The sequence below is a fragment of the Pungitius pungitius genome, chromosome 21 (genome assembly GCF_949316345.1).
Source record: "Pungitius pungitius chromosome 21, fPunPun2.1, whole genome shotgun sequence".
Classification (NCBI taxonomy): Eukaryota; Metazoa; Chordata; class Actinopteri; order Perciformes; family Gasterosteidae; genus Pungitius; species Pungitius pungitius.
The window spans coordinates 5,967,206-5,992,671 of record NC_084920.1 but is presented as its reverse complement, the minus strand read 5'-3'; the positions used below and the strand labels follow the sequence as shown (position 1 = coordinate 5,992,671).

At 40.1% G+C, this 25,466-nt stretch overlaps 1 protein-coding gene across 2 annotated transcripts; it reads left to right on the top strand.

The window, feature by feature from the left end:
* The first annotated feature begins 29 nt into the window (after positions 1-29).
* On the top strand, positions 30-6,445 carry LOC119212452 (carbohydrate sulfotransferase 3-like). Of its 2 annotated transcripts, XM_037462844.2 has the most exons (3): positions 30-275; positions 4,090-4,305; positions 4,475-6,445. In XM_037462844.2, the coding sequence occupies exons 2-3, from the start codon at positions 4,226-4,228 to the stop codon at positions 5,694-5,696; spliced, it is 1,302 nt and encodes a 433-aa protein (XP_037318741.2). In that variant the 5' UTR covers positions 30-275; positions 4,090-4,225; the 3' UTR covers positions 5,697-6,445. The 2 variants fall into 2 exon arrangements, with proteins under 2 accessions (XP_037318741.2, XP_062416097.1); XM_062560113.1 differs by lacking the exon at positions 30-275 and having other exon boundaries at positions 4,005-4,305.
* The last annotated feature ends 19,021 nt before the right edge of the window (positions 6,446-25,466 follow it).

Here is a 25,466-nt window from a genome sequence, read left to right as displayed (position 1 = left end):
CCAAACCTTTCGCATTTGATTCACTCCGTCGCAACTGTTAGACTTACTTGTCATTTGGTTCACTAAGCGGTCTGGCCAGCAGCCTCCTCAAAAACATGATTTGCAAAACTTATCAAGAAACTTTTTCTTTTGGATTTGATAGTTGTTTGTCTACGAGTAAAGTGTATTTGGGAAGTAATGGATTTCCTTACTACACGGAGTCACTCGGAAAAGCTGATCAACTTTACGTATGAACTGAAGCGGGAAGCCTTCGGACACCGCAGCTCATCATGATGGTGAGTATGGAGCCCGAACTGTGAGTGGATCCTTTATAAATAACTAAACGCTACAGTCACATGTGAGGATTGGTAGGGTCTAACATCCCCCAGATAAAGTGCAATTCAATCACCATGCAACTGTCTAAAGTTAAAGGCTTGTTTTTTTCAAGGGTCTTCCTATAAAGCATGACTTTAGTTCAGCCGGTTGGTCCTTGTGACCTTTAAATGAAATAGCGCATGCTCTCCAGAGACCCTGAACACTGTTGCATGAAATCCGGCCTTTTCTGGTCTGAGGTTTCTATCCAATCTGTTCATGATTTGGAAGTGAAATGTTACAGGCTAAGTCACTGATGTGTTTATAAAGTAATACAATGCATGTAAAGCCCACTTTATGAGTGTGACTCTAGACACACCATAACAACCTCGAGTAAGTCTGCCACCTGCTGCTCTCCATAAAGAGTTTGAAGGCAACATTTCACATGTAGGCAAGTAGTATATATCCATATCCATATCTCCAACACATGTTTTTAAAAATGATCTAAATGTCCCTGAAACAGATCAGTACAATTTATCAAGAAATAACCTGCCAGTCAAACAGGATGGAGATACAATACTGTCTTCCCGTTTTTCTTTGATTGATGGTTATCATAAATATTCTACAATAATAATATATCCTATGTAGCCTGTAAAGTAATGCATCACAGTATAGGTTATGTATCCCATGTATCATGATTGTATCTTTTGTTTTTTTTCTGAAGAGTAAATTAGGAAACACTTCAGATGGGAATATATTATTAATATCGGTATCGGCTAACCTTAAACAATGCATCCCATATTTAGTATGTCAATGGTGTGTATTGTATGTAAAATCTCAATTAGCAAAGTAAGCATAAAAGCTATAAAATCCATTTAGTGCAAAAAAGGGCCTCCTTCACTCCCCATTATGACTTCAAATTGCACCAAAAACAATATAACCGGCATGGAGAAGTGACAGTTGACAAGTTTGGAGAGGGATGTCGCACAATCTTATTCCGTCATTACATTTCAAAAGTTCTGTATTTACTAGTCTGTTATTTTTGTATATTTAGAAACACATTCTTTAATTGTCCCACCTACCCACTGTGTTTAAGAGAGGATCTAAAATAATCCCTTTGCCTGTTGTTATGGGGATTGGAATGGGATGACAAATCTCAAGCATAGTGGGTTTGGCTTGGTGGTGTTTAATTTGTCTTCACATAGATTTGCATTAAATAAGAGGCAGCTATTAAAAGCATTTGTAGCAAGATGATAAATGGTGCAGTGGCAGTTTTGTTATGAGTAGATGATCAAAAGTGTCATATGCCTCAGTGGTTTGTGAATATTCAACAATGTCAGCTCATGTGTGTTTTTTTCACGTTACACAGCAGATGCAATACGCTGAGATAATTGGTATACATTTAACATATAAATGACAAAACCTAAGACCATTTATTTTGTTGATAAGTTGCCAATGTAGCTGTTTTTGGCTTATTTAAAATTGATTAAGGGGAAAAATAAAAACTGCTTTAGTACACATTGCAGTAATAAAAAAATATTTTCCACCAAAAGAACCGTTAATTGTTCACTAATGTGTAATTTATGAGACCAAATCATTTTTGGGGTTTGTCTTAATCGGTTCAGGTGCTGTAGGAAATAAACTGTGGAACAAATATGCTGTACCATAACGGTATATTTACTCCGATCTTCTGCTGGTTTACTTACAGACTGTGAACTGTTTAATGTTATACGACCACTTGAAACTAAATAACTGACTTGTTTCTTGTGGTGCAGCCGACTTTCTGACCACGTGACTTGTAACATCGGGGGGTTACTCACTGACCCTGTGACGTGTGAGTGACCTGGCCGTTTATCCCAGCCACAAAGCAGGTTTACAGTCACTCCTCCATAAAGAGACCTTTGTGTTTGTGACATGCGGCGGCAGGGTGGTGACGGAACATTGTTAATTCTCCCCCCCCCGATGAGAACGTCTCTCGGCACTCGAGCTGTTCCCCTTTTCTTTACACGCCGTTCCACGTCAACAAGGCACTGCCGCAGCTGTAAACTTCCCATTCAGTCTCGCAGAATTTCGCAAGCGGCGCCCAACCATTCCCAGTGTGTTTAGATGTCAGCCACTTGGGACTGGACCTCTGGCCTCAAAACTGGGCCTGGGACAGAGGTCGCAAAAGGTTGTGAGATGTTGTGTTGAAAGTCAATGTCAATCGGGGCGAATTAGAAGTCAGAATATGATGCTCATTTATCAAGCTCCCCACACACTGCTGCTTATTGTAGGTGTCAAACACGTGACTACTACCTTGCTGTAGTTATTGAGTGGAAACGTCGGTCTGTTGGCTTTTGGCTCTGCTGATTAATAGCGGCAGTTTCACTAATGTGTTGGCCCAGAGGCTAGACTCGCAATCGTTTAACACTGATCCATAAAAAATCACAGACTTACACACACACACACACACACACACACACACACACACACACACACACACACACACACACACACACACACACACACACACACACACAGAGGAGCCTGTGCATGACACCTGACGGATCCAATAAACAAATCCTTTCACAAACCCAGTCTGATTTAGGATTTTAAAAGTCTGTAAAGTACACCCCTATGCTTCTAAAATTCTAACATGGCATTTTTGTGGTCACACATCAAACTGACATACTGCCAATTTCCTCAGGGTGGAGACAATCTCATTTATTCTTGCCGTGTTATTGACTCTTTCTTTGGCAGAAGAGGTTCGCCAGAATCCCAAAATGAATCTGGGTGCCGGGCGAAGCTGCTGTTATCTTACAATATTATGTTTCAGGAATGTGTGAGACATTCCCAAATACCCATAGACACCATCAAACCCATTGTTATCTTCATTTGACTTTCCCTCCACAGAGTAACACGAGTACTGGTAACGGCCTGCAGGCATGGAGCGCTGCAATTTATGTCTCAACGACACGCAGGCCTCTCCCCCTTTAATTTCAGCACTCTGCAGTTACACCTCTCAGCGTTTGGACCTGTAGCCCCTTCAGTCACAAATCAGAAGCGCAAAGACATATTATGGGAACGCAGCGAGCTGTTAGCTTGTCACCAGATGGTCTGCTGTACCAGTAGCCCGTGACACTGAGGGCCTCCATTGAAAAGAAATCCTCCCAGTGTTGACGTTAAGCTGCAGCTGGTAGTTTGGACCACACTTCAGCCGGAGGTTGGATAATCACTCCAACTCAGACACGTTTTTTAAGTTACAGTCAAACCACAAAACTGGGTTTGTTTGCAGTCTGTGTCTTATATTTCATTTGTGCACTCGCAATTGTTTCTGCAAAGACGGTCTCATAACCACAGCTTTATTTATGTGCACCACTGTCTTGCAGGGTGGGTGGCCATGTTCCTGAAATGCACCGGTGCACTTAAAGATATCAACGACTTTCTTGTAAGGAAAGGAAGGAAACTGGCTTTGAGTCTAGCCTAAAACACTTAGTTCTATTCTCACCCTGTTAAGATATTAAATTTTTTTCTCAGAGTAAATGCCTCCATTGTTGGTTATGCAGAAAACAGTAGAGTGATGCTGTGTTGGAATAAAAAAGAGAAGATAAAAAGTTGTGCGAAGCGGAAATGCTGACAATGCTGACTGCAGCACAGTGATGCTGATAAACCATCAACTTCCCCATATTCATGAGAAGTTCAAAAAAATACTTTGATGGACTTTGACAGGAGGAATTGAGACCAAAGTAGGTTTACTCTCCGCCGTGCTCAAATGTGCAAAATGTGTATCTGACAGGCTGATGTTTATTTCATTTTCAGGATGAAACATCTCTTACAACAGGGAATACACATAACTGGAAGGCTCTCTAAGAAGGCAACTGGAGACCTGCGAGATTGGCAGAACCCATTAAGAAGCAATCTGTAAGAGAATAACCGGGCACAGCTACATCCAAGAATGAGGATCAAATACACAATACCGATCGTCTTTTTTGTGGCACTTGTTATCATTGAGAAGGAGAACAGCATTGTCTCAAGGTAAGTCCATTTCAGGGATTGTCAGCTGGTTTGTGTTTATCTCCTCCATCTCTAAAGAGATATTAGAGGAAACTTGTACAACATAAATTTGCTGCCAATGTCAAGTTAAATAGCACGACTATGACTTCTTCGAGTGAAAGAGAACAACGCTTTGTGATTCCTCTCCCAGGGTGACAGACAAGCTCGCCTTAAAGCAGACCTCCCAGACTCCTCTGCAGCCTCCTCTCCACACACCGCTGAAGCCCAATGGCTTCTTTACCTCACTCAGGAAGATGGACTCGGCCTTCATGCTGATGAAGCGGCGCCTGGAGGACTACAGCCAGCACCAGGAGGTAGTGACGGAGGGCAGGAAGCACATCCTCCTGTTGGCCACCACCAGGACCGGCTCCTCGTTTGTGGGGGAGTTCTTCAACCAGCAGCGCGACAACATGTTCTACCTGTTTGAGCCACTTTGGCACGTGGAGAAGATGCTGACGCTGGAGACGGGCGGCACCAACGCCACAGCAGCGGTTAAGGCGTACCGCGATGTGCTGCAGCAGCTCTTCTTGTGTGACTTCTCCCTGCTGGAGAGTTTCATTGACCCACACCCTGTGCGCCACACCACCGCCGCTCTTTTCCGCAGGGCGTCCAGCAGCTCTTTGTGCGAGGACTCGGTCTGCAGCCCGCCCACCAAGGGGGTCTTTGAGCGTTATCGCTGCAGGAACAGACGCTGTGGTCCCTTGAACTTGACCATGGCGTCTGAGTCCTGCCTCCGGAAGGAACACAGGGTGATCAAGTCGGTGAGAGTGCGCCAGCTGGAGAACCTGCGTCCTCTGGCTGAGGACCCGCGCCTCGACGTCAAGTTCATTCAGCTGGTTCGGGATCCTCGGGCTGTGCTCGCCTCGCGCATGGTGGCCTTCGCGGCCAAATACAAGAACTGGAAGCAGTGGGCTACGGATGGGGATATTCCGATTGACAACGACGAAGTGAAAAAGCTGAAAGGGAATTGCGATAATATCAGAATGTCGGCTGAGATCGGCCTTGGACAGCCAACCTGGCTGCGCGGGCGTTACATGCTGGTGAGGTACGAGGACATCGCTCGGTTCCCCTTGAGGAAGGCGACGGAGATGTACGGGTTCGCTGGGATCCCGTTCACTCCACAGGTGAAATCCTGGATCCTGAAGAACTCCCAGGCGTCCAAGGAGACCAGCGGCGTTTACTCCACACAGAAAAACTCCTCGGAACAAGTGGAGAAATGGAGGTTCAGTTTACCTTTTAAAATAGCTCAGGTTGTGCAGAAAGTTTGTGGACCAACGCTGAAGATTTTTGGGTATAAATTTGTAAGCAGTGAAGAAATGCTAAGAGATAAGTCTTTTAGTTTGATTGAGGACAAAGTTTTCAAGTTTTTATAAACTTTTACAAACATGAACTCTGAACCCAGATGCAGGAAAACTGAAATGACATATTTATTACAGTAATTTATCCTGGTACAGAGAGCCACATATTTTCAGAGTGTGTACGATTTTAAAATCAATATATCATATAAAGCTTTTAAATGTGGGACAATAGAAAACCATCTTTGTTTTTGCACTCTGGACTATTTTCTCTGTCCAAACTTTATTGTTGGCTTTTTCTGCAAGCCTTTCAAATTCTCAGCAAATAGAAAAAAGTCCCAAGTAAGATGTCTGTGTTTTGGTGAACATAACAAAAACAGTTTTTTACACTTCCTGGGACTTCTGATTTAAAATAAGCAACATCAACTGCTTTTACACCAAAGAAACTTGGAAAAAGAACGAGAAATATTGTCCACTTATTGATGAGACTAAGTAATGTCCCGTGTTGATTTATTTATTTATTTTCTGCTAAAAGTCATTATGACTCCGCATGTGCACAGGCTATTTTGCCCTCTGTAGAGGCTTTTTCTTGCACACATATACTGCAGTTTGCTGTACATGCATGATTGTTATTGGTTTTCCTTGTGATGGGATATTCTGTGAAAACAGATGTTTACACTGCCACTGTATGTCAACATTCCAACTGCAGCTGGTTTGCAGGATTGTGTAAGGTTTGTCGGCAGATCTGTCTGTTGACACAAGTCCCTTGGCTGGTAACTAAAAGAGGCCCGATAGTCTCTACCCACGGACTGTTTGCTGATGTTCCAATCTCTTCCTTCAGCAACTTGTTTGTAACAATAAATTCCTTTACATTATCTGTAAAACGTGTCCCTTTCATAACTGTCGCAAAGCTGTTTTTCTAGTTCACTTTTTTCACATTTAACATACAATGAGCAAAACTTCCTCATTGTCTCATCTATATTAGTTATCATTCATTGCTGATTAAAGAGGTTAACCAACCCAGAAGCAGATGTGGACGACCAATTCAAAAGATAACCATTATAAATTACACAAGAGGTTGGTTATGTTGCGTTGCATCAGACTGTGAATGTTATACTAGCAAACCACTAGTCGATACAATGTGTTGTACGACCAATTTGGAAAACAACCCCCTCCCAAACATATATTGTTAGAATGATGCAGAGGGATCGGGCTTCTTATGGTCTTCCACAATCTGACGAGCACTTCTGGTTTCTGGTATATTGCTACATTTGGCCCGTTATTTGCTCCATTAGCAGTAAGACTGTGAGTTAGTTGAGCTGTTTTGTCCACAAAGCAGTGAGTTTCATAGTTTTAGCCGTGAAAGACAACCATTTTTGTTGCAGTGGTACATTTACCCACCTTTGTTTTTTTAAATTCTGGTTCCATACCAAATGCTGAAGCTTCCTGCACCGACTAGTTTCTCTCAGACAAGAAGGAAGGAGACTGGAGGCAGCTGCCCTGACTTCCAGTGTGTTTACCACTGTGGGCCCTGCTATTTAAATCTCCAAACCTAGTAATTACCAGCTTTACATGTAATGTGGTCCGAGACATTTTCATCCACCTGACCCCACCCGCAGGGAGGCACACATTCACAGTCTTTCTCTCAGTCGTCCTCTTTTACATTAAAAATGACTTTCTTTTTATTCAAACATTTAGTAACTCACTCATCTGAACACGTTGCAGAGCAGAGCCACATCACAGTACTTAAAGGACATTCACTCACATCAACAGATCATTATGTGGTTAGTTTAGACTGGTTCCTCTATTTCAATAAAATGTGTCCCCAGTTCGGCTTCTGCCTCTTTCTTAGTCCAAACCTAATGAGAAGAGCTTCGGCGTTCGGAAACTCTTATATTAAAGTGACTTTATGTGGGACGCGTGAAGGGTGGAGTAACTGTATGGTTGAAGTATATATAGAATAACCACCTTCCACTGAGTTCCCCCCTTGCAGTAAAATGAGGACATTTAGGTGACCCCACCCTCGTGCTTTGGTAAATGGAGCCCTGCCACATCAACCATGAGGGGTTGGACATATGCAAAACAAAGCAGAGGATCTGAATGATACTCTGCTGTAAGGTCTGTGATAATCAAACACACAGTTAAAAAGCTAAATGATGTGTCTGATTATCACAGGTCTCTGAATGATCGCAATGATAGATAGCTCAAAAATTTCTCCGAGCTACAAAACTTGATAATGACGACTGAGGAAGAGACATGAATCTAAACACACAGTGAATTATCTCACACTGAAGAATGCAATTCATGTTGTTGCATGCAATGATGAGTGACTCATGACTTTCCCAACAAGACATGGAATCCATGTGGGCGGATTTTTTAGCCTGTCAGCAAAAGTTGTGCAAAGATCTTTGGCAGATTTTGCACGGAATGCACTTTTTGTTCAATATCATGCTGCTTCAAATTAAATGCAGGCAATTAAACCGGTTTCTCAAAGGCATTTGTCGATACAGGATCAAATGTCCAACTGTCGCTGACATTTCTTTTAATTTTAAGCTGGAACAGGAAATCATAACCTGTGGATTTATAAGTGCTGTTATTTTCTTTCTTCGAATATACACAGACATCCATGTCTTTCCATCTTTGTATTTACGTTTCTGTTTATCCTGTTCATTTTGCTGTGTATCAGACGATTAAAATAACTTTTTTGAGCTACTACACATGAACTCCATTGTGGCTGGCAACCCCAAAAAATGTGGAAAACGTTAATGGATGCCCATTTTCTCTGGATTTAGAATTGGCGAAATAAAGTAAAAATTGGACACAAGATGTGGTCAGAGGCTTAACCCCTCTAACCATTACAGCCCACTTAAAGGTATTAAGACATAAATTAACAACAATTGTTATGACTGTTCGCTTAAAACAATGAATTAACCCATTTTCTTTCTTACAATACAGTCCAAGCATTCTCTAAGGTGTTTGTCGGAATAGAAAAAACGTCTTTTACAAAGTTTTAATTACTTTGTGCTTGAATTTTGTTATGAAGTTTGAATATCACTAAAAAAGTCCTGTTGGAGTACTACCAAAGTAACAAGATAAACCCTAAGGATTTTCTTCCTAAATACATTGTAATCTTGAATTTCCCTACTTGGTTTTCCCTTGGTTTGCATTTATTTTTACTGGCAGGCTTTATCCTTTTGAATATGAGCTCAGTGTTGACGTAAAGTACTGCCAACCTCTCTACCCTATCACACAAGAAAACAATAGGCTTCATTCCCACTCTAAATTTAGATGTCTATTCTAGTTTGAAATACCTAAAACATGCCGTGGTTTTAGCAATCTAGCATGACATGTAGTTGCACTCAGCCCTCTGTACAAACAATGGCTTTGTGTTTAAGGGGAGTTAAAGTAAATACTTAAGTCAGCAGGTGATGTAAAGGGAACAAAATGACAAAGTGCTGCTCAAATTCTTTGTGAAAGGTTTCATTCTCTTATTTCCCATTTGTGCCTTTATTTTTTCAAGGGAATAGTCTCATCTTGCAAACCCAGAAGGACATTCATCCTTTATTATTTTATATTCATTTCTTTAATGCCACAAATAAACAGCATTCACAATGCATTAATATGCTCTTTGTTTCTTTTCTGTTCGTTTTCGGCATTAGAGAAACTGACCAGAGCCCTGAACAGCTTGTCAGTTTCAGTGTCTGGAAGGATTTGTGTAAATTCTTTAAAATCTTTTAGTCTCTAAAACTTAGCATGAATGTCAACATCACATTAAAAACAGAATAATTTATTAAATCTCCTCAAGTACTAATGTTACCACAGAACTCTGTAGGTTTCTCCAACACAATTTGCATTTTCAATTAATGTTTGTAAAATAGTTTTGTCAGCCAGTTCTGTTGGACATACCACAAAGTTTCACTCTTTTCCTCACATCAATGCCTCCTTTTGTGTCACCACCAAGCCAGAACGAAGAGGTATTCAATTTTTTACTTTATATTTTTTAACTACTGAATGGGTCGCTCCATTTGTCTCAAACTGTTGGCTTTGGACCAAGTACAAAGTAAGTGCCTTTCTAGTGCCACCATTAGTCACAATAAAACAGCCATTACAGTTTAGTGCTAAAAAAGAGGGAGACGAGGAAGGGGGGGGGGGTAATGGGGAAAAATTAAGCATCTTCATTTGCGGTAAGATGTGGTGCTGGTGCATTTACCAATTATTGATTTGTTTCCAGCCTCAGCGGTGTAATGCATTTTTAGAGGCCTTATCATTTTTTGACGCAACAAGTGTCATGTGAGCACCAACCATGTGACCCCGGCGCACGTTTGCAACAAATAAAATGAGCCAACAAAGAAAAATGTTTGCACAGCACACCCGAGCAGACAGCAGGTGTCCATTATTACAGGGAGGAAATGTTGGTGGAGAAACTGAGCCATCGTGGACTCCCGTTCCAGCTTTCTGCCCTATTTGTAGCTTTCCTCTTAAGCGAGAATAGAAGAATCGCCCGTGTTATTCATAGTCAACCCTGACCGAGGGACACAGAGTTCATTTTGACTCTAAGTAGAGCAGTAATTACAGACTATCGTGGCGTGTTGTGGGATTCATAATTTGGAGTTGTCATGACATTAAACAGTTTTCTTTGTATATATTATTCTAAGAAGATTTTCATATAGGTCAGTAAAAATAGAAATTAATGGTATGCTTATGTCCACATTTAAGCACAAACCGTAGTTCTAAAATAACTGAACTCACGTCCGTCCAGTCTGCCTCACTGCAGCTCGGCAACAATTTAAAGAACAAAATGAGGGCCATACGGTTATTTGTCAACCTTAACGTTTCAAATAGTCACTTAAGATGCTATCTGAATAAATAATGAGTGATGAAGACAAGAAATTTCCCTTCAGCGCAGCCTAAAATATGTCCAGGCATTTAGAGAACATTGAGTAAGATGTCTCCATTAACAGAGACAACTCTTCATGGTTTCGGTCTCCTTCTGTCTTCTGTACTGTTCTAGCTCAATCTCCTTTGAATATACATTGGATTTTAAGCTAGATGAGTTAAAACTGAAGAAAACAAGCCAGCCCTGTGCACTCTCTTTGACTGAGGCAGCAGGAAAGAATATTTTCTAAACTGTACCCCGGGCCATTAGTGTGTACACAAGGCGTCTCTTTTCCTCGCGCACAAGGCGGTGCTCTTAGACACGAATGGTTGGTCAGTGCAAATAAAGGTTCTGGAAAGCTTGTTATATTCAGAGGCCAATGAGTCTAAAAAGCTCAAATTTCCTATTGCAAGATTCCTGTCTTTGTCCATCAAGCTGGTTTATTCCAAAATATAACACACTTGCATAATCTGTCTTGTGTTTTTTACATGAACAAAATACATTTTAATAGAAGCATTCCTCAGGTGTGCATACTTTAAAATAAAGAACAGAAAACAGTTGTATCATTATCATTATCACAGAGGGCAAACTGGACAGATGCTGCACATACAGCTACAGCAACATCTGTGCAGCTAGAACAACGCGTTGAAAGGACTGAACGCACTTCTTTTCTCTTCTTATGACAAGGCATCTAATATGCACTGTAAAAGATATATTTTGGATTCGAGAGCTTCTATTGGCTCGTTTGAGGTTCCACAGTGAAGAGAATTTAAATTATTTCGGATTACATATTATATCCTTACCCCTCTCTTAAACACCTTGTTACCTTTCTATTTTATGCAGGAAGGAGAAGTATGCCTCAGAGGGGAGGCCCACTTCCAGTTGAAATCCAAGATTTTTTTGTTTTTATTTGATTTGATGTGGGGAGGAAAAAAAAAATCCCCTTTTCTGGGTTTTACATTGACGGAATTATTCATTTCCAAGTGGTCTCAAAATTCTAGACTCAACAAAGTAACTGAGTGCATCAAAATTTGTGGTTAAAAGGCCATGATGCAAAGAAAGTTTGAGTCAGTACCCTGAGGCACCGGGGCCTCTCGCATGCCTCGTAAACGACCAGTTGCTCACAGGCAGATAAGTCACTTCCCATGCTCGCCTCTGACTTTTCTCTTCCACGGATGGTGCTTATCAAATCTCTGGTCAGGCCGACACGGAAGCCAGCCGCTGATAATCCGATGGCAGCAGCTTGAAGCAGAGGGAGAAGTGACTAGGGCTCCAGGGCCCATCCAGCCTGTCACATGGCTGACGATAGGCAAGATGAAACAGAGATGGCATAACATGTGGCGAATGCAGGTTATGATTTCCAAACACACTGTCTTCTCTTCTGTGAGCTTAAGAGATGATCTAAATCTAAATTGGTCTATTTTACCTGCATGCAGGTTCAAGTGTTTGATGTTATAATGATATAATATGACACATAATGATATAAAGCAATAAAGAGAAATATATATTTTTTTATATAAAGTTTCTGTTTTTTGGAAGCACACTGCGTAAGAAAACAAACTGATGAATCGGTGATTTATATTACTATTTATATACCAAAATCCACACAGATTTAAAATAACACTATTAGAACGACCAAAAATGGAGATTTACAGACTCTTCACTGGGAGAAACCAAAGCAAACTCACCGTATAAAAGAAGTAATACACATGTTGGTGTTTTGATGTCAAACTTAACGGAATAAACATCCACCCAAACTTTAAATACAAGTGTTATCGGCAACCCTCAATTTAGCCGTGCAAGTAAAACCAAGTGGTCTCTGGTTTTTCAAAGTCAGTGATTTAAAATACAGAAACAACCCTGAAAGAGTGAACAAACCCCCGGTGTTATATACGACACTGGTTAGCTCAAACGACATGCTAACAATTTACCAGAAAGACCACCGGAGGAAACTAGAAAGACACGCGTGAGACCTGCTGAAGTGTAGTACACACAAACACAATTGTTTTAACATAAGAATAACTTTTGACACGTTTACATATGATACACAGAGGATTTAATTCTGTTTGAAATGGAAATTAGAGATATTTATTGAGCAACCATTTGCCATTAAAGGCTTGAGTGCACTCTCCCTAACGAATACTCTTTCATTTTGTGACTTTATTATCATTTCTCCTCCAACCACTTTTAGAGTTTGCCAACCTTGTGTTGGGGAACTTTGAAGTGCCACTACTGGTTTGCACAAGCTTGTAAACAATATTTACAGTTACAGTCCCCCTCCCCTTCAGTTTTTAATTCTTGAATATCCTGATGTGCTGAGTTTTCACAATGGCAGCAGCTACTTTAGTGTCGTAATGGTCACTTAAGAGAAAATTGTTCACCGGCTTCCCTGTTTGGACAATCTGCATAGTTTCATCTATGATTGCTTCCTGATTTTCTATAGCAAGGAAGTGTGAGGAATTATCTCTTCAAAGGGATGTGTGGCCCACCAGCACTAATCCCCAGTTAATGGCCAGCAGGAGCAACAGACCCCGACAACCTCACATCCTGCAGAGGTTTCATGTACGTAATTCCTCTGCCAGGTTAAAAAAAAGAGTCTCTAATTGGGAAAAAGAATAATAATTGCAAGAGGGAAAAATATCAAAATCTATAACTTCTCCTGATAAATCCATGACTCCATGAATTTAAGGGAACATCACAACCTCAAATCCACATCTGAACTTTTCAAACTGAAGATTATTGTTACACAAAGCTGTAAGTTAACATAGCCACTCAAGTAGTGAAGAAGTAATTAGTGATTGACTTTCCTTTGCAGAGGCTGTTGTCTGTCATGCTTTGTTCCAGTGACTCTGGGAAACAAGCGCAGCTCTCCCTGGTGGCCTCCAGCTGAACCAACAGACCGTAAGTGGACTCACAAACTCCCAATTTACAGAATTAGGGAGAGCCATCAGCCTGTCTCATCCTGCTCAGGACAGACACTCAAAGACAAAAAGGAATAAGGGAGATTTTGAAAATGTGGTCCAATGCTAAGTTCACAACGGTTGATGTCAAGTGAGAATCTTTCACAATTTAAGAAGGGATTTCCTTAAATATTCCCCATTAAATTCATCACATTCTACTGTGGAATATTAACGCATGGGTTTCCTTGCAGATAGGGACCCCCAATTAACGCTTTGGCGCTTCAAAGTCTAATATTTGCTCTAATACAAGCACAATTAATTGGTGAAACGTGGATATTTCGGCTGCACACATGTAGAACAGATGCCACTGAGCCTTGGGGAAGCGCAAACACTTCACTTTCACGTCGCTGATCTCTCTGGCTGCTTTGCAATGATTTAGCATTTGTTCGAATTATTCAGACATCACAGTTTGTGCCATGTGACCTGTCAGCGCTCGTTACGGAGCAATTGAGGCTTAAGAAGTGTGACACGTCGAGGAAACTGTCAGCTTTTGGATTTTTTTAAAATACCGGGGTTTTCTGCAAATTACAGGTAATCTGTGAAAAAATAGTTTATTTTGTTGAAAAAAATACTAATCAAATGTAAAATCCCCATAATTAAATGCTTTCCAATGTTACTTTTATTCATAAATCTATGTTGTGGTGTTCATTTTAGTTCTACTAAGGTTACACTAACACTTTGATTGGTAATTTCAGGATTATTTGTGCTCTTCTTCCAATATTTATACCATCCGTAATGGATATCAAGAAAGTTTTTAGCTAATGGTTAAAGATAACACCTCTCGGGCTCAACGACAAGATCTCCTATTGGCCAAACCATCAAATTTTGAATCTTTAATCGCTTTACCTTTTGGCTAATTCATAATTTAGTGAACTGGGAGTGAAGCCTTTCGATTTTCCTGGCTACGGCCCGCTAAATGAAATGGTGTGGAAAGTGTGAGGTCATTAAACCTGTTACAGATATGTTCTCCCCTAATATTGGAGATAATGTATCGCACCCAAGTGTGACAAAAAAGGGGGAGAACTCGTTCACAGGTATTCGTTTTTTGAAAAACTTCATTCTGGAACATTAGCCTATGAAAAGTTAATGTGTTTTTTAATCAAGAGGCTATCCCTTCATATCTGGGTGATTTCCACTCTGCTGCTTCAAGACCAATAGAGGAAGAGCACAAAATAATTTCCAATCATCCTCCTGTGCATATAGCACAGTGTTTATTTATAGCACTAAATTCTTAACCAAATATCAATCATTTATTTGCCATTGTGACTTAAATGTTCATCTAAAGATAAGATTGCTTTCAAGCTCATTTGTATAATGTAGGGACGAGTATCTTTTTTCTTTGCCTAATATTAAAATTTCTCTTAAAACCAATTAGAACAGCTCATTTTTTGTATGTTTTTTGTGATAGTTTTTTTATTTCCTGACATTCTTTGGAATTACGTTCATGACATGAGGTTTTATGGAAGTAATTGAAATGTTTTTTTGCCAAATGTAGATCAAAACATTGATTGATGCGTTGAACATCAGTACGGCCATTTTATAAGAAATTGTAAATACATGATTTTCTATTGACAAAAAAAGCATATTGGATATTCATAATGACCATGTTGCAAAGCCTGACACGTGTTCCTCTTTGCTGCAAGGTGTTTTTTTTATTTTATTCAGATCTTTTTATAAATTTTTTAGATCTGTCACCAATGTGGCTGAAAAATATAAAAATAACGTTCAAAAGCACTAATTGAAACATTATAAATACGTTAGCACAATCACAGTGTATGTTCAATGCATAGACAAGTTCCTATTTTACTACTCTGATTTTGTTTTTATTCTATTTAAGTAATTTTCCATTCCTATTTTATTTAGATTTCTACCTTTTAAATTCATTTCTGTATTTCATGTGAGTTGCTGTAAACCCTCAACGTCCCACAATGTATTCATTCAAATCCGACTGTAGTCTGATATGTGGCAGGTGATGCAGAATGTTTGCATTACATCCTTTTGTTTTGGCCCATGTTCTCAGACTCCAACGCTGCATGCATCTTAATACACTTAATGCTTCCTGACGCTGTTTGACTCGCTGCACACGACGCCATAACTCCTGATGTTTTTATCGATCCTTCAGCCTCTGTTGAATTCATTTCTACAAGTCCATACAAATCTGTTTCTGTGCAGGGTATTGTACCAGATGGGTTAATGTATTACACAAAGTGTTCAGATCAGGGATTAGATTTCCACCCAATTCCATCAGTCAATTCTCGGTGCTCTCGGGGGCATTCATCATTTTGACAGTTGCAGATAGGGCAATTATTTTCCACGAGCAACTACAAAATGTAGACAAGTGCTCCTGTGACAGAGTGTCTGTTTGAGGGGGGAACACAAATATTATTCCACCAGTCACTGTAGGCATATATTGCTTGCTACAAAGCGATATCCTCTGTAACACAAAGGAAACAGATGTTATGAGCGTTTCTGTGTCCTAATGCACTTCAGCATTTGATCTCTATACAGTGGGGCTCCATGCTGTTATTCAATAGAATGTCTTTTTCTGACTATTTTTTGAAAATGTCTTTAAGAGGACTAGCAAGAAAACACAATCAATGTCTAATTATTGCATGAACTTCGTTGGTTTCATGGTAACATAAAGAGAAATATTTGACTATATTTACTGAAAACTAGTGTAAAGAAATATGTGTATTCGCAAAGGTAACAAAGTTAGATTCACATTGGTTTGAGCATGATAAATAATAATAATAATAATAATAAATCAAACTTGTATAGCGCTTTTTTGGACACTCAAAGACGCTTTACATGAGGGAAAAAACAAAAAATGGGGTTTACGGAAAAGCTAGTTTGAACAGGTGGGTTTTGAGCACTGATTTGAAGGAAGGTAATGAGTCAGATGTTCATACAACACCAAACAATGTTCAGCCTACTGTCATGAGACTGTTCCCTCAGCATGAGCATGTTTAAATGAGGGAGCTTCTGGCTGCAGGCCTGAGTGTGATCTCCTCCGCTAACCCCTGGGGGGCAGCAGAAGACTTTTGTTTCTACTCTGGGGCAGCTGCTTATGACTGACTTACACCATCGGCTCCAACAGCTGAGACTCAAGTCAGGACACCCTTTAGGCTGATTAGAAGCCCTTTACAAACAAACAGTTTGCTCTTACAAACAGAAATGCCTTTTATTCTTATACTTCCTTTGAGGCTAAAAAACATACGGAAAGTTCGACTAACGTAACTAACAGCAGACGATTGTTTAATGCAAATATTTAGCATTATATTTTAATCCTAGAGATCCTCTAATGAATCTATGATTTATGTGAGCCCTATGTTTTGAGCAAATAAAAGTGAGGTGAGACTGCAAAGAATGTCTGATGTCATTGCAGTGATGGACATTAATGAGCGGTTTTGTTAGATGTATTAAATAATGGCATCTTAGTGCACAATGGCACTATAACAATTAAGATACATGAAAGATACATATTAAGAAAAATCACATCCTAAATCTTTACTTCCCATTTTTATAATCTGTGATCCAAAACCAATTATGTATGAAACTTAAAAAAGGCAAAACAGGTCGTGGAGGTGGGTTATGCTCCTTTTTTTGGCCTTATACCTTCATGTTCATAAAAGTGCCATATTTTAAGTGGATGGCATTATTTCACAGAGCCTCCGAGTTAATAAATGTTAGAGAGCAGAGGCCGAGCAGGATGATGACGTTACACTGAGCTCAGGTCCGTCACCGGATCAAAGTGAGAACTCGCTCTCCCATCGCTGTCAGCACGTTTTAATGATCGTTGAGCCGGGCCGAGCTGTTCCTCCCTAAAACTTTCCCATACCGAGTGTCTCATTGATTCATGGCTTAATCATTAACTTGCACTTAATTTGTCTGCAGCAACATTAAACTCATATTACAAGGGCATTTTGGCAAAGGTTAGTTTCATCAGATGACATGTCTGTCCTTAAAGTTAAAGAAATATGAATACTAGGAAATAGATGAATTTTCTGTTGATCTAAAATCGAAATAGTAGACCTGAGTTAACCTCAAATATGGTAATTTTAATTAATTAATTTATCATGTCCATCACTATCAGTTAAAAAAAAAACCCAGTACTTTACCTTGTACCCCTTTAACAGCACTAACCCAAGTAAAAAAAAAAGGTTCTGTCACGGTTTGTGAGTAAAACAGTGACTGGTTTGGGGAACGGATATAGAGAGAAACATTTTAAGGATGGCAAAAATGATTCAAACAACAAAAACATTGTCATTACTGGAGTGACAAAGGTTTCATGAGGCTGTCTGAGCCGAGCTGCTGAGACAATAAATCACACACAGAAAGAAGGCCGAGGCCTTTATGGCGACTGCCACCCATATATTGACTGCACATCACAGTAGCCCTCCTATTGTAGGCTGGATTATAAATCCCATTTCGGAAAGATATATGGTACTTTGGATGTTTCCTAAACCTAACCACGTGTTCCTTATTTTTCTCCACCCAGTTACACTCACATTCCTCCCAGACCGCTTTCAAAGAGCCCTTAAAGCCACTGAGAAGTTACTTTACACATGTGGCAATTAGACATCTGATCGAATACAAAGCCGATAACGTTGCTACCATTTGCTAAGTGCAGTGTTAGTATTTATTTTTAGTAAAGATCTTTGTACTTTAAATCAGCTTACCCCTTTTTTGTCTGAAAGCGTCCTTGCCGCCTGTACGTCTGACTGGACGCATCGTACATGTAATGAATGAGATGGCTGGTGTAGGCCTCCACAGGGACAAAAAAGTTGTTTCAATGCAAGAGAGAGAGGGAGAGAGAGAGAGAGAGAGAGAGAGAGAGAGAGAGAGCCAGAGAGAGAGACAGAGAGAGAAAAAAGATCAGCCAACAGACGTTGAGGGAAGAATGAAAGCTGAACCGATCATCAGCCCATTCAAACTGTCCTATGTTTGCATCTTGAAGGTAAAAGACCTAATCTGTCCAGAGCCCGGGCTTTTGAGAACTGTCTTTGTCAGATTCTTATTTTGTGTACTTGTGTAACTTCCCGACAGAATTTGACGTCATCTAATTTTATTTAGAGAATGTGCTTGTGCAGCTGCTACAACCCCAACAAATCAACAAGTTGATGTGAAAATGTGTGATCAGAGCTGGTTTACCTTTTACCTCATGTCTTTTGAACACTGACTATCTTTGGTAAAAAGTGCCATTGTTCAGACGTCACTTTGATAACAGCATTGAAACCTGAATAGTTTTTTGGTAAAGCTCAGAAATGGAATATATATATATGAAAATACTTCAATCAATGAAATATGAAAAAAAAGAAATGCGATTTTGGGGGTCTTGTGGTGGAAGTTCTGAAAAACCCTGCAGCCTGCATCAACTTCTTTACCGCTAAACTCATTTTCAGTAACAATTTATTATTTCATTCAGGAACACATTCAGAGACACTAGATGCTTCTACATTGTCTTTTGAGTCAGGGAAAACATTTACATTTCCACTGCATGGATTCTGCTAAAACTATTATAGCGTGAGGAGTGACTTGTGTGGAAAGTTTACAGTCGACGCTCAAGAGCACAAACGAATATACACACGTACTGTATACACAAACACATGTGCCCATGCACACAAACACACACACCATCCTTCAGAGCCATTGATTCTGTTTTGAATAGTGTATTTTCTCCTCAGTCTAGATAGTCTTGCCACTGCCCATGCTGTTAGTGCGCCAGGCGTTTTCAAACTCCTCACATCCATTACATTCCACTAGGTAAATACCTAATGCTGGAAACATTTGTCAATGTGTGCGCCTGGCTGAGCAGAATAGATTATTGAAGGGGGGCTGAGCAAAATACACTGCATTTCCCAACAGCACTATGCCTGTGACATATTATAAACTTCCCAGAAAAGTCCCCGTCCCCCCCGCCCCCCGCACTAAAGATGTGTAATATTTTAAGTAAATAAAGCATGCAAACAGTGTTAAACGTTCTCTGTGAAGAATCTAACGTCAGTTTTTCAAGTGGCATTAGAAGTAAGGCTATTTCTGCTGCTATGGCAACAATATATAGCCTAAACGTCCTCATGTTTACTGTTAATGACAGGGAAATTAACAAACTATTTCAGTGGAGTGAGTACAGTGTGTTATTTATTGTCATTCTTCAACTGCCTCACACCTGCATGTTATTTAAGTAAAGACTCAAGGCATTCTGTCTTCTTTCTGTTTGCCAAGAGTTTTAAAATCCTTTATTTATTTTCACTCTTACATCCTATTCATGCGTCTTTTATATATTGCCTCCTTTCCTTTGATATCTCGTCTAAATATCATTTGCCTGCTTTGTAAAGCACTTTAAAATGCCATGCTGTTGACAACTTAAAATGTATAGTTTTATTTAAATTATTTATGGTTTACACTCAACGACAGGGCATACTGACTCATCGTGGAGCACCTAAATAGCAATGGGAAAGGACCAGTTTCATTCTCATTAATCGGATTAACAACCTTTTGAAAAGGCCGTAAGAATACGCATGTGTGATTTACAGAGGACACTTTTAGCTCACGTAATTAGAGTCAGAACATCTTCACATCTAAAAATGGAGAAGTGTTCATTTAAGTGGCAAAGTAAAGTTTTGTTTCTTGAATACACCCATTATACTGCTTATATGGTTTTACATTCTATGATATTCACTAAAGGGAAAACACAAAATTATAGAAGATAAAAGAAATAAGGGATTAAGGTCCAGGCAGTGTTTTTCTTCCTGTCCACAGGGACTTTGTCCACTTCAATTTGTTTTATTGTTTTATTATTTCATATTTGTGTTCCATCTACATGTAGACAAGATGCAGAGTAAAAACCTGTTCCACTTCCATTGTAAAATAAGTATTTTAGAGAATTGTCCGGCTTTGTGGACAGCCTTCAAAAAAAACAAACTAGCTGGGTAGTTCTTATTTGCGTGTGACACCTAAAAGTATTCTCTAAACCTTCCCCAGCGTCAGCATGCCTCTTCTCTGTGCCTCTTTGATCTCCAGTAATTGGTAGACAATGGGACTCCTGTGGCAGACCCTCTTCCACAAAGATAAACAATGAGGAGCAAGGACTGAGAGTGGCCGGGGGTGATGCCGGGGCTCTTATTTGGGTGTGTTTCCATTCATTCCTTTAATATTCCATTCCTGGTTCTGCTTCATAGGTTTGCCTATTGTGGAGCCCTGAATGGGGGGAGCGCAGGAGCGTCTCTGCTTCCGTTAATTAGAGCCTTTTTTTTGGCGCTTCCGCTCCTTGAGGAGTCAAAGTTTAAGCGGTGGAGAGAGAAAAAAAAAAAAGAAAGAAGAAACCCTCTGTGTTGCTCCAACCTCCAGTCCTCCATTGTGTCTTCAAAGACATGAAAAGGTGTAGTTTACCACCGGTTGGCGTGTAGGTGGCTGCATGTTGGAGTGTCTGAGACTGGAACAAAAAAAAAAAACTCAAGAGATCATTTTGATAAACTCCACGGCGCCTTTAGTTTAAGGAGCTCTTTTGTAACTTGTTATAAGAGGCACAGCTTGAGTTTAGTGTACTTTTTTGAGAGCTGTAGTGACAGCAGAGTGCTATACATCTAAATATGAAGTTCATGTGTAGTTAAAAGCGATCACACATTCCAAGGACTAGACATGAAATGACCAATTGTTTGTGCAGCCTTAAGTGATTTAAGTCCTGGCATCGATAATGACATGTGGTTAGGGGGGTGTTCTTTTATACCTTGAGAATCCCTTTGCCTCATTAGTTACCACACTTTCTTAGTTTTGAACAAAACCTTAGCTTGAGTTCTCCCAGCAGAAACCCCCCCCCTTCCGCTGAGTCGATATTTGCAGGGCCTGCAGCAGAGTTTCAGAGTGAGGGCCCTTTCCCCCCTGTCCTAACAGCTTTAATACTTGTAATTATCTCTTGCTGGGGGAGGCTGGAAATTGGATTAGGGTGGTGAGTCTCAGCTGAATGAATTACCTCCATCTCCCCACTTGGTGGGCCACACACTGATAAAGTGCGGAAAAACGGATTTGGATTCAGCCTCAGCATTCATGGCTTCCTTGTGGAAAAATGAAATTTTCCAACAGAAGGGGCCAGTGTGCCAGCAGTATCTGTCCACAGCATGTTTCATCTGCTCCTGCTCTTCTGGAAATGCAATTACCTGTGTTATCGGGGCCTAAATGGTGACAGTTTGGCAGGGGAGCAGTTCCACCTGCCAAAGGCGTCATTCGACAGTGTTTCCGGACATTCAGTATTCTTTCAGTTAGAAGTTATCCTTCCCTATTTCTACCTGTCAAGAATGAAACAATATGCAGAGATGTTTACAGGTGGAAAACATGAGAAATTCGATGTATTTTTTTGTATAAATGCTGGCTTTTCTTCATGTGACTTATCGCTTACTCGCGTACTGAAATTCTCACACACATTTCTGTAAATGTTCAATGAAGTAAAAACATGACAAAAACTCAAGTATCGGCAGTTCTCTTTGATGACTTCAACAGTTTCCAAAGAGCAACGATGTAAAGCAGAGTGTGGCAGAAGTACCGAACAACAAATGGAACAGCTAATGACGATGTTTCATTTCTGGACTGTACTTCAGCCGTCACTTGAATGACTGCACATACAGAATAACTTGATAGTAAATGATTTTAACAACAACAATTCAGCTAATGTTCTACACGTGTTGTTTCCCTCAACAGAGCAAAGCTCCTCAAAAAAGTTTATTATATTAATAAGTGGGAAGGCTTGCCACTGTAGACAACTCACCCTCCGATACATCTCACAAAAAGGGAAGCCAGCTAATAAAGCTGCTGGATTGTCAATTTCAAACTATCAAAAGTAAGCGTAGTTTTAATGTTCTGTGTGCTGTTTTTTGCATGATAGATGGTTTTATATTAGGTTTTTATTACAAATCATCAAACACTTCCATAAATGTTGTGTCGAAATGAAGCGGAAATTACCTCAGACTAAGCTGAACTAAAGAGGAAATCCTCTGAGGAGAAGTTAGACTTCCACTCAATTTGGAAGGAAGCCAGATTTATTTCCCCGTTGTTCATTAAGTAGTGGTTTTAATTCGGTTTCATATTTAATTTCCCGCTGTGTCATTGTAAGGAATCAGATCAAACAGAGGACAAACTAGCCCTACATCCCCAGCACCAGCTATCAGACACCCCCCTCGTCTTTTCCACTTCCCATTCTTTTAACCCCCCACTGAGGACAATCCTTGAAGGTAGATAAAAAGAACAACAAAAGATAATTAAATCTAAAAAAGGAGCGAAAAATCTCTGCTTTCTCAGTCAAACAGTTGGGGATGGATTTCTGCACAGTGAGGGTTTAGATAATTTATACAACGGCCTGATGGGAGTCCTTCAACATTTACACTCTGCCTGGGACATGGATGGGTAAAGGGAAATTATATTTTCATCTAATTGTTATACGTCCCTATTTTCACTGTCTTACCTTATCGCACTTCCCAGCACAAATGAAACACACTTTATTTGCATTTGTCCGATTGCAGGACCATCAAAAGACAAATTTTAAATTTCACGATAAGATTATCAATTTACAGCTGTGCCGTTATCAGAGAAGTAAAGATTGCTTTGACGTGCCTTGTTGTTCCAAGTCAAACCTGCATCCCATCGGTTACAAATCTAAAATTATAATACAGTAATGCTTCACATAGACCCAGCTATTTAGGCGTGGATTTAATATTCATTGCTTTTGCAGCTTGGTTGGTTTTAAGGTGCTTTCACCCTTATCCACCCTCCTCCTAACCCCGCCCACTTCCCAGCATCGCCGCCACCTACACTCCGATATCCAGCAAACAGGGGCAAATGGCAGTCACTGGGACAGACGCGCCTCACACACACACACAGACAGCCGTCTCTTTGTCCCTCCCTCCTTCACTCATTTCCCCCATTCTCTTTCTCCGGCTGCCTCTCTCTGTCCCCCATCACTCTCCCTGTCCTTGTTTTTGATCTTCAAACGCTGGTAGGGATAATGACTACAAATCAGGGATGAAGGTGAGTGATCACAATGTGGCCCACCCATCCCAGCTGGCCTTTTTACTCCCCTCATATGATGCATCTTCCCGGGACTCTTTCTGAGAACCCGCTGAACTGCACAGTGAGGGTTTCATGTGGAGTTCACATGGCGCTGAATACAATTGGATGGACACAGGAGTTTTTGGGATGCAAAGTTATATTACTCTCAGTAAGAACAGTTGGAAACAATGAACTGCAATGTTAAAGTCAATGTTGAAATAAAATATTGCATAATTTAACTTTTCACCTAATTGCGTTACGCAATTGACAATTTGTGGCAGAATCCTATTGGTTTTAACCCTCAAATAATTTTAAGTATGGCCATTCAGAATTTCAATTGATTCAATACTCATCCAACATCTTGGTTGTATCAATACAGGGAAACTAGCTGCTATTTCTGCTCCGTTTTCTCTCTAAGGTGACACACAAACAAACTATTTATCTTTTTAAAAAACTATTTAAAAAAAAAGACGATCAAATAAACATAAACGGTACATGATAACAGTATGCGGGCATGTTTCAAATGTGTCTAAATACTTGAGTGGCTGTCCTGTGTGACTGGTTTTGGAGCTGGGTCAGTCACTAAGTTTTCTACCCACTTGTGTTTATTCACAGTTTCCATTGTCATACACATTTCCTATTGATACGTAAAGAGTATAACCGCAGAAATGCACTTTATCTCACAAAACAACATTTCTTGTGCTTTGCTGGGATGACAAAGTTGGTGTAGAAACAAAATGCAACAAAGTGCAATGAACCGACCAAATACCAAATAAATCAATCACGTGCTTTCAATGTCCAATGAAACTCCAGGTCCACTGGAGAGATGAGCGCTCAAACCAAAACTGTGCCACAAACATCCACTGACTCCAGTGATGTAGTCTGTGCCCCCCCGAATTCGGAAAATGTGTTTCAATATTTAGTCAGCCTTTGGATGGAAGTTAGAACATCCAACCTTTGGAGTTTAATTCAAAATGTAGCATCTCCAAGATCTCCTGTCTGTTTGGATGTAAAAATAAAAAGAGTCCTCGTACCAGGAGAGCTACCCTTTCACATCATAAGTTTCTAATGGGCAGTGAGGATGATTCATGCCAATCAAACATCTGTTCTGCGTTCCCCTTGTCAAGAGGAGCACCTGTTGACCTTTACCTGACCTCCCGTGGTGGGAGAGAGGGACTATGGTTTCCTTTTTCAGGCAGGAGGATAGAAAAGACCAGGAAGAGGCAGTTTTATGTCCACTGTTTACCTTGGTGGCAGCAAGCCTCTTTTCCTCCCCCCCTTAATGTGCCCGGCAAAAAAATGTTTCACTAGGGAGCAGGAGGTGAAATTTTTCTCATCCAAATGGATGGCAATTTCCTACCATTTAGCACCTGAAGGTAATTAGCTTGAAGAGATTGCGTAGTGAGAAACACGTTCATGGAACATTAACTCTCGTACATTCTCCAGTTGCAGGGAATTAATAGGAAAGATTAAAGTTTAAAGAGAGCAAATGCCATTACCACACAAACCACCTCGCTGTGGCACCATCTTGGGCTAACTTTTATCCTTTTTTATAATAATAAGTCTGCACTTCATGATGACATCGAGGTCCGGATTACAATAGCAGGTAATAAGTGGTGCAAATGACACAGTTCTGCAGTTTTGCCACGCGGTTGTATATGAGACAATGTAGAGCCTCAATAGCCTGCAGCTTTATTTTTATCCATAACAGCTTCCTGCCTGCTTTCTCATATGAAATATGCTAATAACCCATTCTGCAGCTTTTTACTTCCATAGCACGTCAAAGAAATATAAATGCATACCGCAATTTAATTGAGATCTTAATAATAAGTTATTACCTCAAATGACTCATCTTGTTAATTAGCTTATCTTAATGTAGTCCGATTATCAACATAATGTCTGAAAACCAGCTTTTTATGTGTTCATGTATGTAGAGTATAACAATACTACTGTTTATTCTTCTTGGAAATGGCAAAG

Bases quoted from the DNA above. Each gene is read 5' to 3' on its own strand.
- LOC119212452 (XM_037462844.2), top strand. From the start codon at position 4,226: ATGAGGATCAAATACACAATACCGATCGTCTTTTTTGTGGCACTTGTT. The intron at 4,306-4,474 runs GTAAGTCCATTT...TTCCTCTCCCAG, and splicing joins GAGAACAGCATTGTCTCAAG to GGTGACAGACAAGCTCGCCT.